The sequence below is a fragment of the Emys orbicularis genome, chromosome 3, assembly GCF_028017835.1.
Source record: "Emys orbicularis isolate rEmyOrb1 chromosome 3, rEmyOrb1.hap1, whole genome shotgun sequence".
Taxonomy (NCBI): domain Eukaryota; kingdom Metazoa; phylum Chordata; order Testudines; family Emydidae; genus Emys; species Emys orbicularis.
In genome coordinates this window covers 33,790,704-33,806,414 of record NC_088685.1, presented here as the reverse complement: position 1 = coordinate 33,806,414, position 15,711 = coordinate 33,790,704, and the positions used below count along the sequence as shown (strand labels likewise).

General features: G+C 43.5%; 1 protein-coding gene across 1 annotated transcript; it reads left to right on the top strand.

The window, feature by feature from the left end:
• The first annotated feature begins 440 nt into the window (after positions 1-440).
• Positions 441-15,401, top strand: IAH1 (isoamyl acetate hydrolyzing esterase 1 (putative)). Its single transcript, XM_065401665.1, has 6 exons — positions 441-521; positions 6,905-6,957; positions 7,449-7,597; positions 10,188-10,349; positions 14,099-14,220; positions 15,070-15,401. The coding sequence occupies exons 1-6, from the start codon at positions 441-443 to the stop codon at positions 15,244-15,246; spliced, it is 744 nt and encodes a 247-aa protein (XP_065257737.1). The 3' UTR covers positions 15,247-15,401.
• Positions 15,402-15,711: the final 310 nt, after the last annotated feature.

Sequence of the window (15,711 nt, the reverse complement as noted above, 5' to 3'; positions counted from 1 at the left end):
CCAGCTCTAGGCATTCTCTCACTTGGTGCAATCAACGTGCCTGGGGTTTTGCCAGCGGGACCGGAGCGGAGCAGCTGCTGCTAGCAGGACTCCCTGGCAATGCACCCAGCCCTGGGCGGGGCAGGCAGGGGCGCTGCCTGGGCTCACCTGAGGCGCACAGGGGGGGGGAGCGCTGGCCGGAGGGTGTTGGGTGGGTCCCGGGATTAGCTGCGCCCCACAGCGGCTGCCCAGGCTGCACCTCGGGGGAGGGAGTCTGCCCCCCGTGGCTCCAGGCTAGGCCCAGCGCCGGCTAGCGGCCCCCCGGGCGCGCTGTGAGCGGGCGGGTGGGTCGGGACGGGCGCGCTGTGAGAGGGCGGTGAGGGCCGGCGGGGCGCAGCGGAGGGCGGGGCCGGGGGCGGATGTCCGGCTGGCTCCCGCCTGTGGCAGCGGCAGGCGGCGGGATGGCGCTGTCGGAGGCGGCGCTGCGCAGCCAGCTGGAGTCCTGGCGCCGCATCGTGCTGTTCGGGGACTCCATCACCGAGGTACCGGGGCTGGCGGCCTCCCCCGCCCGTTCGCGCCGCGCCGGCCAGGGGGCCGGGCCTGGCGCAGGGCAGCGCTCGGAGGCTGCCGGGCCCGCTCCGCTGTGGGGCTCCCCGTGGCGCTGACCCGCCGCAGCCCCAAGGGAGCCAGTGCCCCTCGCCCCAGCTCCGTGTCCTGTAATCCGTAGCGCCCTTACACATCTGTGTCCACACACACAATGGCCCACACAGCTGGTGTCCCATACACCACCACCCGCACACACCCCCTCCAATGGCCCAAAACACACCCCCAATGGCCCCTGTGTACGTGTCCACACACACACAATGACCCAATACACCCCCAATGGCTCCCTGCACCCCGGGTCCAAACACACAGTGGCCCCATACAGCTGGTGCCCCCATGTCCCATACAACCACCCCAAACACCCAGTGGCCCTGTGCACCTCTTGTCCATGTCCCATACCCCCCCACACACACATCTCTCATGTCCATGTCCCACATCTAATGGCCCATACACCTCATAGTAATTTCCCATAGATGTTCCCACCACCCCCACAATGGCCCAAATATGGCCCCATACATCTACTGGCTCCATGGATGCCGGGGTTGTATAATTTTTGTTGGTCCCCAGGACGGAGTCAGCCCATCCATCAGACAGACCAGGCAACTGCCCCACGATTTGGGGGGCCCTGCGCTTTGGGGGGGTTGGGCCTGGCACCAGCGAGCAACCCAGCCCATCCCACCCGGCCAGCTCCCGGCATCATTCGGGGGAGAGGGCGGAAGCCAGAAAGAGGCAGGGGTAGGGTGATCAGATAGCAACTGAAAAAAACAGGACAAGGGGTGGGGGGTAATAGCACCTATATAAGAAAAAGTCCCCAAAAAACAGGACTGTCCCTATAAAAATGGGACATCAGGTCACCCTAGGTGGGGGCTTGGGGGAAGGGATGGAATGGGTAGCTCAGTGGTCTGAGCAGTGGCCTGCTAAACCTAGGGTTGTGAGTTCAATCCTTGAGGGGGCTATTTAGGGATCGGGGGCAAAATAATCTGTCAGGGATGGTACTTGGTCCTGCAGTGAAGGCAGGGGACTGGACTCAATGACCTTTCAAGGTCCCTTCCAGTTCTACATTTCTATGATCCTATGAAGGGATAGAATGGGTGTGGAGAGGGGGTATAGCAGGGATGGGAAAGGGTGGTGAGGGGTAGGGCAGGCTGGGAGCAGGTCACTTGCTGCTGCCAGCACCAGGCCCCCCACTAACCCCCCAGGCTGCCTTGGACCCCCCCCATCGCCCTGAAGCACAGTGCCCTCCCCCCCCCCCCAAAGTGTGGGGCAGAGGGCAGTTGCCCCGGTCCGGCCTATGGCCAGGATGGCTCTGAAAATATAAACCCAAACATTGGTGGAACATGGGCCCATATAACTCGCCACCTATGAGTGTCTCTGCATCCCATATACACCTCTCCTACCCAGTGTCCCATATCTACTCCCCCACACCCAGTGTGGTCATGCTCAATCGCTTCACACTCATTTTGTCTATAACCAGTATGCTCGTGCCCATCTCCATTGGTAGCATTTTCAGAAGCTGCAAGCTCTGTGTATCACTGTTGGCCTTAACTAGCAAATACAGCATTACTGAATACCACTATAGACTAGACCAAGCAAATTATTTGCCTTTTGTGTCCTGTCTATATTAACCACAAGATTAGGCACTTTTAGCACCAATGTAAAACTGTGATTTTATCCACAGAATCACTGGCAGCTACTGTAAGTGGTTTGTCAGATTAGAATTGCTTCTCACCCAGGTGCTTGGCTAATATATTTTCATTCTGATCTGAATTTTTAATTAAGCATTGGCCTGGGCTGTGTGTTATACTGAACACCTGCCATTGATAATGGTTATTTTTTACCTTAAAAGAAAAAACCTGATACATATGTAATTGAGAGGGAGTTGTGTTCTGATCACAAATCCACCTGGCTACTGCAACGTTGTAGTTATGGCTCCCTGAACAGTGCCCTCTAGGTCGCCTTAGGCAAAGTATTTTAACTGCTGGAAGAATTTGCAGGGAGAATTCTGTTTTACCGTAAGAATCACTATAGTTCACATGTTGGGGCTTCAGTAGATGTGGCCATTGATGGTGTGGGTCCTTAGTGTTTATTTCTGGTTCAGTCTTCAAGTATATAACTTTCCATCCAGGATTCTGTTTCAAGCACTGCTTCATAGTTAGAACCTAGCTCTCTATATTGGTTTTAACAGGGAAAACAGGAAATCAGAGCTGCTTTCTACCCTCAGACAGGGTGAGGATACATTTATCTGAGGTCAAAATTCAGTTCCTGATCCTTACCTACCCATTGAGTTTCTCTTCATTAGAGAAAGCATTTTAGAATCTGCATGCATGGTGGTACATTGTGAGTGGATTCAGCCCCGCTTTGCAGCAATTCTGTAAGTTGACATGCTAGACGTAGTTAACTGACAATGTCTCAGTCAAGACCAGAAAGAGCCTCCCAAAACAATACATTCTACTTGACTTAACTGCCTGATCAGTAAAGGCATAAGTGGAACCTGGCTCCTTACATATAAGCTGAACCCAACATACATGTAACAACCTACTGTGTACTCAAACTGATAAGGAATGAATCACTATCCTAATTAGTAATGACTGTCTACTTGTGTCCAATTTGCCTGTGTTATCAGCTGGTAATTACTGTTTGACTGCAAATTAAAGCTAATTAAAATTAGATTAATATATAAAAGGATTTTACAGCCTAATGCAAAGAGATGTTTTTGGTTTTTTAAATTTAAAGTTTCTTGTTTATAAATATTTCCATGCAAATTTTGAAAGGCAAACTATAATGTGAGAATCAAAGTGAAAGGCCATAAACGGAAATGCAAGTGCCCACTTGTCATTATCCAAACTGAGCAGTAAAAAGTAAACAAATGACATAAATAATAAAAAGTAAATGTGATTCTTTTGGTTTTAATCATCTAAGAAGTCATTAATAAAAGGTACAGAGGTTTGGTAGCAGTTAAAGAATCTTTTAAAAATACAGTTAACAGTTGTGAGTGTCCCTTTAAGTATGAGCAGGGGTGGCCAACCTGTGGCTCCGGAGCCACACGCGGGTCTTCAGAAGATAATATGCGGCTCTTGCTAGGAGCCGACTGGGGGAAAATGGTGGGTACTCAGCACCCACCAGTATCCCTGTCAGCCTCCCTCTCTCCCCCAGTGCCTCCTGCTCACCAACGACCCCCTCCGTCAACACCTCCTCCTCTCTCCCCCATGCCTCCCGCCCGCCGCAATCAGCTGTTTCGCGGCATTGAGGAGGCTCTGGGGGGAGGAGAGAGGACGGGGTTCGCAGCCTCACCCCTCCCTCCCCCAGCGCGCCTCTTCTCTCCCTGTGCCTCCCGCCTGCTGCAATCAGCTGTTTTGCGACTCACAGGAGGCTCGGGGGAGATGGGGGCAGGAACGAGGGGGCGGGAAGAGGCGGGGTGGAGGTGGGGACTGGGGAAAGGGGTGTAGTGGGGGGCAGGGCCTGGGATAGAGCCAGGGGTCCAGCACCCCCTGGCCGGCACCAGTGTCTCCTTGAATAAAGCATACACTGACTAGCTGGTGTGGAAATTTTTAATCAAAATTTTTCTTACACCATCTATCAATGGAAGGCAAGTGCAAACAGAAAAGAAAATACACAGATGAAAATCGATGCTTCCAACAGGAGTGGGAGAATAAGTACTTTTTCGTTGAACGTAATGGTAAGGCCATGTGTCTTCTTTGCCAGACATATCTCTCTCAGTTCAAATCTTCAAACTTGCAGCGTCATTTCGCTTCGAGCCATGCACATATGAATCAAGAATTCCCACAAGGTTCTGAACACCACACTTTAAAACTGAAAACTTTGAAAAAACAAACAGATGTAGAAGCCCAGTTCTTCACCAGATTTGCCAACCAATCGCAGACTGTAATATTAGCCTCCTATTATGTGGGCTGGGACATAGCCCGTGTGAAAAAGCCCTACTCTGAAGGCGAGGTTATAAAAATGTGCCTCACTGATGTGATTTCAATCCTGTCACCAGAGAATGAGAATCTACAGAAGAAAATTTCTGGCCTGCAGCTTTCACGCCACACAATAGAACGCAGAATCTCCGACCTGAACAGTGACATCAAATCGCAACTGCACTTGCAACTTCAGCAGTGTGAGTATTTGAGCATCACTTTGAATGAGTCGTGCCATACACAGGATAAACCTCAATTATTGGTATTTGTCCACACTGTGTCTGACGACTGTTGTAAGGGAAGAACTCCTCGATATCATGTCACTAAAGGACAGAACTCGTGGATGAGATCTAAAGGTGGTGTTGATGTTGGTAGTTGCGAAAAGCCACTTGCCTTTACAGAAGCTCACTGCCATTGCAACGAACGGGGCTCTGTCCATGGGGGGATTTGCGAATGGATTAGTAGGGCTTTGTAAATCTGACGAGAGCGTTCCCGAATTTTGGACATTTCACTGTATTATTCACCAGTTGCTCCCGATATCTAAAAATCTCAAATTTGATCATGTCATGAAACCTGTCTTGCACATTGTGAATTTCATTCTCTCAAATACACTCAATCACAGACAGTTTCAACATCTAATTGCGCAGTTTGATGGCTCGAGAGGTAAAGTTATTTCCCATTTTTTTCGAGCTCCTGGAACCAGTACAATTGTTTATGGAGGAGAAGCACAGAATACACCCTGAGCTTACAGATCCTGGGTGGGTTCTAGACTTGGCATTTCTTGCAGACATGCTGCTGCATTTGGATAAACTAAATGTGGACTTACAAGGAAAATTCCAGTTGCTGTCTGATCTAGTGCAAGGCGTATTTGCGTTCATGAACAAACTGCAGTTGTTTCACAGACAAAGGCTTGAGGGAGAACTGACACACTTTCCCTCAATGTCACAACGTCAAGCCAGATCAAAAGAGAATGCAGAAGAACCCCTAAAATGGAGCACAACTAGATATAGGAGTGTGATTAAAGATCTTAAGGACAGTTTTGAGGAAAGATTCCAAGATTTGCAGCAGAAAAGGCCTCAAATCAGATTTCTGATTGACCCTTTTAGTGCTGAAGCTGATTGTCTGAAACCTCCTTTAGTCACTGACAAAGCAACATCCCAGATGGAAATAATAGAACTTTTGGAAGATGACAGATTGAAGTCTGTTCAGAAGACAGAGGGGACCCTTACTTTCTGGAAATCTGTACCAAAGAATAAATACCCCAACATCAGAGGTGTAGCCTTAAAGGGCACGTCTTCACTGGATTGGCGAGTAGCAATCGATCTATTGGGGATCGACTTATCGCGTCTAGTGAAGACGCGATAAAATCGATCCCTGATCGCTCTGCCATCGACTCCAGAAATCCACCGCGGCAAGAGGCGGAAGCGGAGTCGACGGCCGTCCTCACAGCCAGGTAAGTCGACCTAAAATACGCAACTTCAGCTACGCTATTCACGTAGCTGAAGTTGCGTATCTTAGGTCGACCCCCCCCCCCCCCCCCCCGTAGTGTAGACCTAGCCAAAATTAATCTCGATGTTTGCCTTGACCTATCTTTGTGAGTCTGTTTTCTGGACACTCAAACATGTGAAATCCAAGCATTTTGACAGACAGCCACTTAAGAGAACTGCTACATGTGAGCACAACTGAACACAAACCAAACTTCAAGGGAATTGTTGAAAGCAAAGATTGCCGGAAGTCCTACTAAGTAAAAGATTAAGTTGTTATTATCGTTAACTATACATTATAAATGTATAATAAATATGCATTATCAACTTAAATAATGATTGTGTGTGTGTGTGTATATGTATACACACACACACACACACACACACACACACAATCATTACATATTACTGTGGCTCTTTGGCAATGTACATTGGTAAATTTTGGCTCCTGCTCAGGCTCAGGTTGGCTACCCCTGAAGTATAAGGTAACAGATGCATAGTTCATATATACGAGCTGCTCTGCAATCTGAAATTAAAGCTACAAATCCACATTTAGAAATGATCAGAAAAAATCCTTGGTATCAATCAGTCACTTGTTACAACCTAGTTGATTTACTTATGTATGGCTTGATCCTACACAGTTCTTTGGCCCACAGATTGAAATTAGTGATAGTTTTGACTGTGGAAGGACAGCGCAATGTGCGCCTCTCCTGTACTGTTCCCTAATGCAGTAACAAAATGTGTGGGGATTGGGCAGGGCCAACAGCAGCCTCAGGGACACACTAATGGCCTACTTTTCAGAAGATAAGAGAGGCCACATAAAAATAAAGGGCAGTTAAATTTGGTGGGTGAGGAGAAAGGACAATAAAAAATGCAGGGAGAAAGTAGAGTGACATGCTAAACTGTGTTCCTTTCATTCAGTTTTCCTTTCAGGACAATGGTTGGGGAGTGTTGCTTGCTCAGAAATTGGTCAGGTGAGACTTGTCAAAGTTTGTATTTTAAATGTAATGTCTAGGCTGAAAGAAGGCCAAGCAGCTTTCCTGTAGTAAATGATTTTCGTTATTTAAAAAAATCAGCATTTATTTACTTATATTTGGAATTGTAAAAGGATCATATGGAATGCCTCAGTACTTTCTCTTTCAATATGTGTAAATCCTTATTAAAGGCTATTGCAAAGGTTGAGTAAATACTCCCTGATTCTGCAGTCAAAGCCATGCATATGGATCTTTGTGGCCATGTGAATCAGATTGCAGGATTGGCAACTATATATTTAGACAAACTCTACACATATACTTTATACAAACACTACATATATATTAAATTATCCCACTTGTCTACTGTGTAATCTAGTTGATTTTAGAGGGGTAGAGAGCCTTAAGGCAGGTTTCCAGATTGAATGTTTTGAAATTTCTAAAGTTTTGCTCTATGAGGGGGATTTTCTTCTTGTTGTATGTGTTTGTTTCAGAAAATGTGATGTTTTAAATCGCGGACTGTCAGGCTACAATACCAGATGGGCTAACATAGTTCTTCCCAGATTGATCAGCAGAAGTTCTAATGTTGAAAATACTATTGCAGTTACCATCTTCTTTGGCGCTAATGACAGTGCTTTAAAAGGTAGGTCAATTTTCAATTTTTCTCTCTCAATTGTTCTCTTAAAACAAGTTTTAAAAAGTGTAATATGTCAGCTAGAGATTACCAAACAGAGTGGGACACAAAGGGATTAACATTTCTCCTGGTCCTGCTCCATCAGTTCTTTTTTTAAAATGAGTTTACTACATTAGTGCACCGTTATTCATTTAAATCTCATGTGTACTTTTGGTTTTTGTTGCTCTTTTTCTGGCCAAATATTCATGTGAGACTATGGAGGAAATTTTCAAAAAGGCACAAATGGCTCTAAGTGTCTAACTCCCTTGGGACTTTGAGTTGGAGTTAGGTGCCTAACTGCTATTTGTGCCTTTGGAAATAGCCTTGTAATCCACTGGCTGATAAAAATTGTAGTCAGAATGTGAGAAAAGACACAATGGAATGCCTTTCAGCCTCTGTTAAAGGTATTGCCTTCTATGACGAGATAACTGGCTCTGTGGATGAGGGGAAAAGCAGTGGACGTGTTATTCCTTGATTTTAGCAAAGCTTTTGATACGGTCTCCCACAGTATTCTTGCCAGCAAGTTAAAGACGTAGGGGCTGGATGAATGGACTACAAGATGGATAGAAAGCTGGCTAAATCGTCGGGCTCAAAGGGTAGTGATCAATGGCTCCATGTCTAGTTGGCAGCCGGTATCAAGCAGAGTGTCCCAAGGGTCGGTCCTGGGGCCGGTTTTGTTCAATATCTTCATTAATGATCTGGAGGATGGCATGGATTGCACCCTCAGCAAGTTTGCAGATGACACTAAACTGGGAGGAGTGATAGATACGCTGGAGGGTAGGGATAGGATACAGAAGGACCTAGACAAATTAGAGGATTGGGCCAAAAGAAATCTGATGAGATTCAACAAGGACAAGTGCAGAGTCCTGCACTTAGGACGGAAGAATCCCATGCACTGCTACAGACTAGGGACTGAGTGGCTAGGCAGCAGTCCTGCAGAAAAGGACCTAGGGGTTACAGTGGACGAGAAGCTGGATATGAGTCAACAGTGTGCCCTTGTTGCCAAGAATGCTAACGGCATTTTGGGCTGTATAAGTAGGAACATTGTCAGCAGATCGAGGGACGTGATTATTCCCCTCTATTTGGCATTGGTGAGGCCTCATCTGGAGTACTGTGTCCAGTTTTGGGCCCCACACTACAAGAAGGATGTGGAAAAATTGGAAAGAGTCCAGCGGAGGGCAACAAAAATGATTAGGGGGCTGGAGCACATGATTTAGGAGGAGAGGCTGAGGGAACTGGGATTATTTAGTCTGCAGGAGAGAACAATGAGGGGGGATTTGATAGCTGCTTTCAACTACCTGAAAGGGGGTTCCAAAGAGGATGGATCTAGACTGTTCTCAGTGGTAGCAGATGACAGAACAAGGAGTAATGGTCTCAAGTTGCAGTGAGGGAGGTTTAGGTTGGATATTAGGAAAAACTTTTTCACTAGGAGGGTAGTGAAGCACTGGAATGGGTTACCTAGGGAGGTGGTGGAATCTCCTTCCTTAGAGGTTTTTCAGGTCAGGCTTGACAAAGCCCTGGCTGGGATGATTTAGTTGGGGATTGGTTGTGCTTTGAGCAGGGGGTTGGACTAGATGACCTCCTGAGGTTCCTTCCAACCCTGATGTTCTATGATTCTATGTATACTAACAAATATAAATATTCTGATGATAATTATAAAGTCAACAGTGGAACCAGCCCTCTGTAGGGTCCACGAACTTTTTGCAGCAATAAATTATTGTGGGCTATTATATTCTATCTGCACATAGCATTCTTCTGTTTTCTCTCTAATTTTAGTGTGTTTGCTTACTTTATTTTGTAACCCACTGTTCCATGACACCTATAGGGAGTGGTTAATCTCAGTCCTAAACTTCTCACCATTTCTTGTCTACTTGTACTGAATTGGCACTGTGTATGAGACTTGAAATTTTTGTTATAAATGTTTTTGGACATATTTTGTGATGTCTTTTTCTGTTAATATTGAAAAATCCATTGTTTTTTCAGGCTACACTCAGGGCTTATCTATATGGAGCAGAAATGCACGCTATGGGGGTGTGATTTCTAAAGCACACTAATGTCTTGTGCACTAATTAGTCTATACAGTACTATGTTAAAACACACTAGGGAACTTTTAGTGCACACCAACAGAGTCTACAGGGACAAATTGGTGTGTAACACATTTGTCCACTTTACAAATCACACCTTGTGTGCATTGCTGCTCCATGCAGACAAGCCCTAAGAAGATAAATCTGCTAAGTCTTTGTAATCATTTGATTTTCTGTTAGGGAAGTGTACAAAAAAGGCAATGAATTAATCTGTTACGACCACCTTCTCTTCAGTTATTTTAAGTGGATAGGAAATTATTTACAGTATCCGCAGTTTTTTCTCTGTCTGGCTCTTATACCTTGGATTTTGCTGTGTATCATTTTCCCACCACATCTGATGAATTCATGAATCATGTAGAACTTTATATTGAAAAGAAGGAAAGCATCCACATTTGTATGCTGTGTAAATAAGTATTGTGTATAATTTACAATGGGCATCTTGGTTTTATATTAACAATTGTTTCTTCCCTAAACAGATGTGAATTCCAACCAACACATTCCACTGAAGGAATATGCTGATAATTTAAAAAGCATGATACAATATCTGAAGTCCATAGACATTACTGAGGACAAAATTATTTTGATAACACCACCCCCTCTCTATGAACCAGCTTGGGAAAAAGAGTGTATTGCCAAAGGTAAAAGGAATTCTCCCAGTTTTGGGTTTAAAAACCAAGTAGAAAGGTTGTCAGTTTGGGTGTCCAAGTTGCTGACCTCCAGACTGACAAAGGATTTGCTCGGTATTTGTGCCAAACTGCATGTGTATTCTCTGAGCCAATGAAAAGAGGCTGCTGGTAGGTCTGCTAAACATCTCTGGAATTACATTACAGATGGTGTAATCTGACCATGCTGTGCCTTAACACCCTTTGGCCTGGTCTACACTACGCCTTTAATTCGGATTTAGTGGCTTTAATTCGAATTAACTCTGGAACCGTCCACACAACGAAGCCATTTAATTCGAATTAAAGAGCCCTTTAATTCGATTTCTGTACTCCTCCTCGACGAGAGGAGTAGCGTCAAAATCGGTATTGTTAATCCGAATTAAGGTTAGTGTGGCCGCAATTCGATGTTATTGGCAATTAGATGTTATTGGCTACCCACAATGCAACGCTCTGGAAATCGATGCTACTACGGTAGCTTGGACGCACACCACCGAATTAATGGTGCCTAGTGTGGCCGAATACATTCGAATTTATAAAATCGGTTTCCTAAATTCGAATTATATAAATTCGGATTAATCCTGTAGTGTAGACATACCCTTTGCAAAGCAGCCTGCGAAATGAGTAGCAATGCAGCATGGTACACCTTGGATCATTTTCTTGCTGTTACAACATATTCCTCATTTATCAGGTTAAGCAGCAATATCCCACCTCATGCTTTATTTCTGAAAAGTACAGTTCTGAGACCAAGAAAATGTATCTTTGTCGGAGGAAAAAGCAAAAAAAAGTTTAATGCCTATTAGCTTCTCCCTGTACTGTTCAAGTCACTTTTACAATGGAGACATAACACTGCCTAGTTCCTGGTGGGGAGCCTTCCTGACCTCAGCTGGTGTCAATTGTCATAGCTTCACTGACATCAGCTATTACAGTTTGCACCAGCTGAATGGCTGCCCCCAGGTGCTCATGTGTGTTTGGACAGCCTGTGCAGTGGCACGGTATTTGTACTTTAAAAAGAATCCTGACAATGGTATTAGTCCATTCCTTGATGGAAATGGTAGAATTATCCATAATAATGCAAAAAAGGCAGAAGTGTTCAATAAATATTTCTGTTCTGTATTTGGGAAAAAACAGATGATATAGTCTCATATAGGGTGATAACACTCTTTCCATTACACTTGTGTCTCTGGAAGATGTTAGAATCCACTGAAGTTAGTCATTTTTAAATTAGCAGGGCCAGATAACTTGCATCCAAGAATTTTAAAAGAGCCAGCTAAGGACCAGTAATGTTGTGGACCAGTAATATTGATTTTCAATAAGTCTTGGAGCAATGGGGAAGTTTCAGAAGGCTGGAAGAAAGCTAATGTGCCAATTTTAAAAAAGAATAAATAGAATGACCCAAGTAATTTTAGGCCTGTCAGCCTGACATTGATACCAAGCAAAAGAGTGGAGCAACAGATATAGGACTCAATAGAGAATTAAAGGAGGGTAATGTAATTAATGCAAATGGTTTTATGGAGAATAGATCCTGTCAGACTAACTTGATATTAGGTTATAGTTTGGTTGATAAAGGTAATAGTGATCACATAATATACTTAGACATCTGTAAGGCATTTGACGTAGTACTGCACGACATTTTGATTAAAAAAACTAGAATGATAAAAAATTGACATGGCACACATTAAACTGATAGATTTCACTGATTCAGAGAGATGTGGATCACTTGGTAAACTGGAGTCAAACAATATGTGTTTTAATAAATGTATACAGGTAGGAACAAAGAATGTAGGCCATATTTAAAGGATGGGTGATTCGATCCTGGGAAGCAGTGACTATGAAAAAGATGGCGGGGGGAGGAAGGGAGGGAAGAGGGGGAATAATCAGCGGAACATGATCTCCCAGTACAGTGATGTGGCCAAAAGAGCTGATGCAATCCTTGGATGCATCAACAGGAGAATCTTGAGTAGGAATAGAGAGGTTATGTTACCTCCATATTTGACAATGGTGTGACTGCTGCTGGAATAGTATGTCCAGTTCTGATGTCCACAATTCAAGAAAGATGTTGATAAATGGGAGAGGATTCAGAAAAGAGCCACGAGAATAATTAAAGGATTAGAAAAACATGCCTTCTAGTGATAGACAAAGAGCTCAATTTATTTAGCTTAACAAAGAGAAGGTTAAGGGGTAACTTGATTACAGTCTGTAACTATCTACAGGGGAAACAAATTTAATAATGGGCTCTTCAGTCTAGCAGAAAAAGGTATAATACAATCCAATGATTGGAAGTTGAAGCTAGACAAATTCAGACACCAACTAAGGGATAAATTCTTATGGGTGAGAGTAATTAACCATTGGAACAATTTACCAAGGGCTGGGGTGGATTCCCCTGACAATTATTAAATCAAGATTGGATATTTTTCTAAAAGATCTGCTCTAGGAATTATTTTGGGGAAGTTCTATGGCCTGTGTTATACAGGAGGTCAGACTAGATGATCACAATGGTCTCTTTCAGGTTTGAATAAGTTAGCCTGATCATGGGATTTCTGCCAGAGACACTCTAGCACTAAAGTAGGAGCAGAGGAAGTGGATTTTGGAGATGAATCAGGGCAGCAGGGGGTTGCCAGGGTGAAACTTCCTATGACGGGGAGGGGCAGAAAAGTCAAGGATGGAGAGAATCATCAGACATACCAGTGGAAGAGAGGACAGGAAGGAGAAGATTGACAGCAGATGAAGTCATGATTGCTGATGGAGAAGTAGCCATGTAAAGACTGAGTGACAAGGTGTAAGAGGGAGCCCTGTTTTCTAAAAATGCTTTTCAGTTTAATAAGAGAGACAAGGTGGGTGAGGTAATACCTTTTATTGGACCAACTTCTGTTGGTGGAAGGTACAAGCTTTCGAGCTACACAGAGTCTTCAGGTCTGGGGAAGAAAGGAGAGAGAGAGAGCTAAATACATGTTGGGACAGATTGTTAAGCGGAATGGGTAACATCTTGGAGGCGGTCACTTGAAATGCAGTGGGTAATTGGGGGATAGATTGTTAGAGGGAAGTTTCACTGCATTGAAACAGAGGAGCTGGACTATAGGTTGGTTGGTGCTCAAGGCACATGGAGCATCAATTTCTGTACAATTGAGTATTGCATCTGATATGGGGCAACTGATTTCTAATTATATATAAAGTGCAAATTTCTCTTATCCCAAGATCTCAAAACATTTTACCTAGACAGATAAGTAGTTAGCCTTATTTTACAGAGGGGAAACTAAAGCAAAAGAGAAGTCCCGTGTCACCCAGAACACGGATGGACAGGCTTGTGATAAGATCTCACCTCTCTTCTATCTGTTGGGGGCATAGGAGCGTTGGCAGTTGTAAATAAGTTATGCAGATGTGATGTACATAGGTGTTGGACAAAAAGCACTGGCTAAAGGCAAGCCTAACACAGAAAAAAAGGTGCTATGCTATGTTCTTACACAGCTCTGCCACTGCCTCTTAATTCTCACCAGCCACACTTCTGAACCAAAGTTTGTTTTCAAACTAATCTCTCAAAAAACAGCAGGCTACAACAGAAGGCTTTTAAAGAGACAGATTTAGCTCCCACTTGCTTTAAAATTTACAAGGTTCAAATTTTACTTTGAAATGGTTTAACATTCAATAAAAATCACATACAGTAGATAGTGACACAGTCTGACTTAATTCCTGTGTTCTAGTTCAGTTAATATTTTCTTAACTTCCAACAGGTGACAAATTAAACCGCTTCAATTCTACCACTGGAGAATATGCCAAGGCATGTGTTCAAGTTGCTAGAGATTGTGGGACTGAGGTTCTTGATCTGTGGACACTTATGCAAAAGAATAATCAGGTATGACGTTCAGAAAAGAAGTTTGTGAAAATGCTGAAGTGTCTTGTGTAAAGCAATAGTTAGTACAGAGCTTGGGGAGGAACTGAATGGTCAATCTTGAAAAATAAAATAAGAAATCATGTGTTATAGTTTACACTATTTGGGAGGAAACATGAATCCAGAATTCTTCATGCTGGGCTAGGAAAACACTTAAGGTGATTTGTTTAAACACAACTGAATATTGTGTTTGGTTATCAGACAGTAATATATGGCTGCTCTAAATATAAGTGGTATCCCACTTCGCTGGAACTTCCTTTATAAAGGCAGTTGCATCCCATACTGTACTTTGCAAGAATATTTGCATAAGTAGCCTTCCTGAAGTGCAACTGACTGACCATCACCAGAAGCTGAATTTAGGCCAGATTTTCAGAAGTGCAGTGCACCCAGCAGCTCTTATTCTGACACTTAGAGGCGGATTTTCAAGAGCTCAGCTTTCCATCTGCTGAACTTTTTTGAAAATCTGATCATTTACTTTGATCACATTTGAGCTCTTTTGAAAAATGTGGCCTAGCAGGTAATTCAAGTTTGGCAAAGTGGATCTTTTGAGACAAAGAGTAGATTCAGTATTTTGGTTGGCTCAGTTCATCAATTGATAGTTTTCTTATGGGTATCAGTAACATAAGCAATACAGTACATTTACCTGTCTTTCTATCCTTTCATAATCTTGGAAAAAAGTTTCTTAGAACTGAGATCAATTAAAAACTACATTTTCTGACCAGAGTTTATCGCATGGTATTATGAAATTAGCTATTATGATCTTATATTGTTTATTTCTTAAAGATTTATTTAAATTAACTCCCCCCCTTATAGGACTTTTCTTCCTATCTATCGGATGGACTTCATTTATCAGTATTGGGAAATAATTTTTTAGCAGCTCAACTTTGGTCACTGCTGGAAAAGAAGATTTCCACATTACCTATGCTGCTTCCTTACTGGCGCGATGTAGATCATCAGAATCCTGAAGTTAGCCTTTTTGGGAAATCCTGATCAGTAACATATTGACCGAGTCTGTTGATGGACAGGAGAAAATGTGCATTCAGCAAAATACTCCTAGTGTTTTTCTTAGAGAAAAGATAATATTGATGCAAGTCCTTTCTCAAATGTTATGGTTTATGGAAAAATAAAGTTACCTTTACACGTTCCATGGTGTGTTTTAAATACGTTAATACCATTTTCTCAATGACTGAACATATTAAAGCTCTGTTGGACAGTTGATTTCAAGTGTAATTTTCTAACCTTTGCCAACCCAAACCAACACTCGGCTTCAGTATTGTCATTATTACTGACAAAGGTTTTTGAAACTTTCACTACTGTGGAGTGCAGGACATGTGCTCAAGGACTGTCAAAAACCTCACTCAGCTTTGAATGGGCAACATTGAATTCTTTGTTCCTTTGGTTAGGAACCTCCCAGTCATGAGAGATTCTAAACATGTCAAATCAGAGCACCAGCAT

Bases quoted from the DNA above. Each gene is read 5' to 3' on its own strand.
- IAH1 (XM_065401665.1), top strand. From the start codon at position 441: ATGGCGCTGTCGGAGGCGGCGCTGCGCAGCCAGCTGGAGTCCTGGCGC. The intron at 6,958-7,448 runs GTGAGACTTGTC...TGTTTGTTTCAG, and splicing joins CTTGCTCAGAAATTGGTCAG to AAAATGTGATGTTTTAAATC. The intron at 10,350-14,098 runs GTAAAAGGAATT...AACTTCCAACAG, and splicing joins AAAAGAGTGTATTGCCAAAG to GTGACAAATTAAACCGCTTC.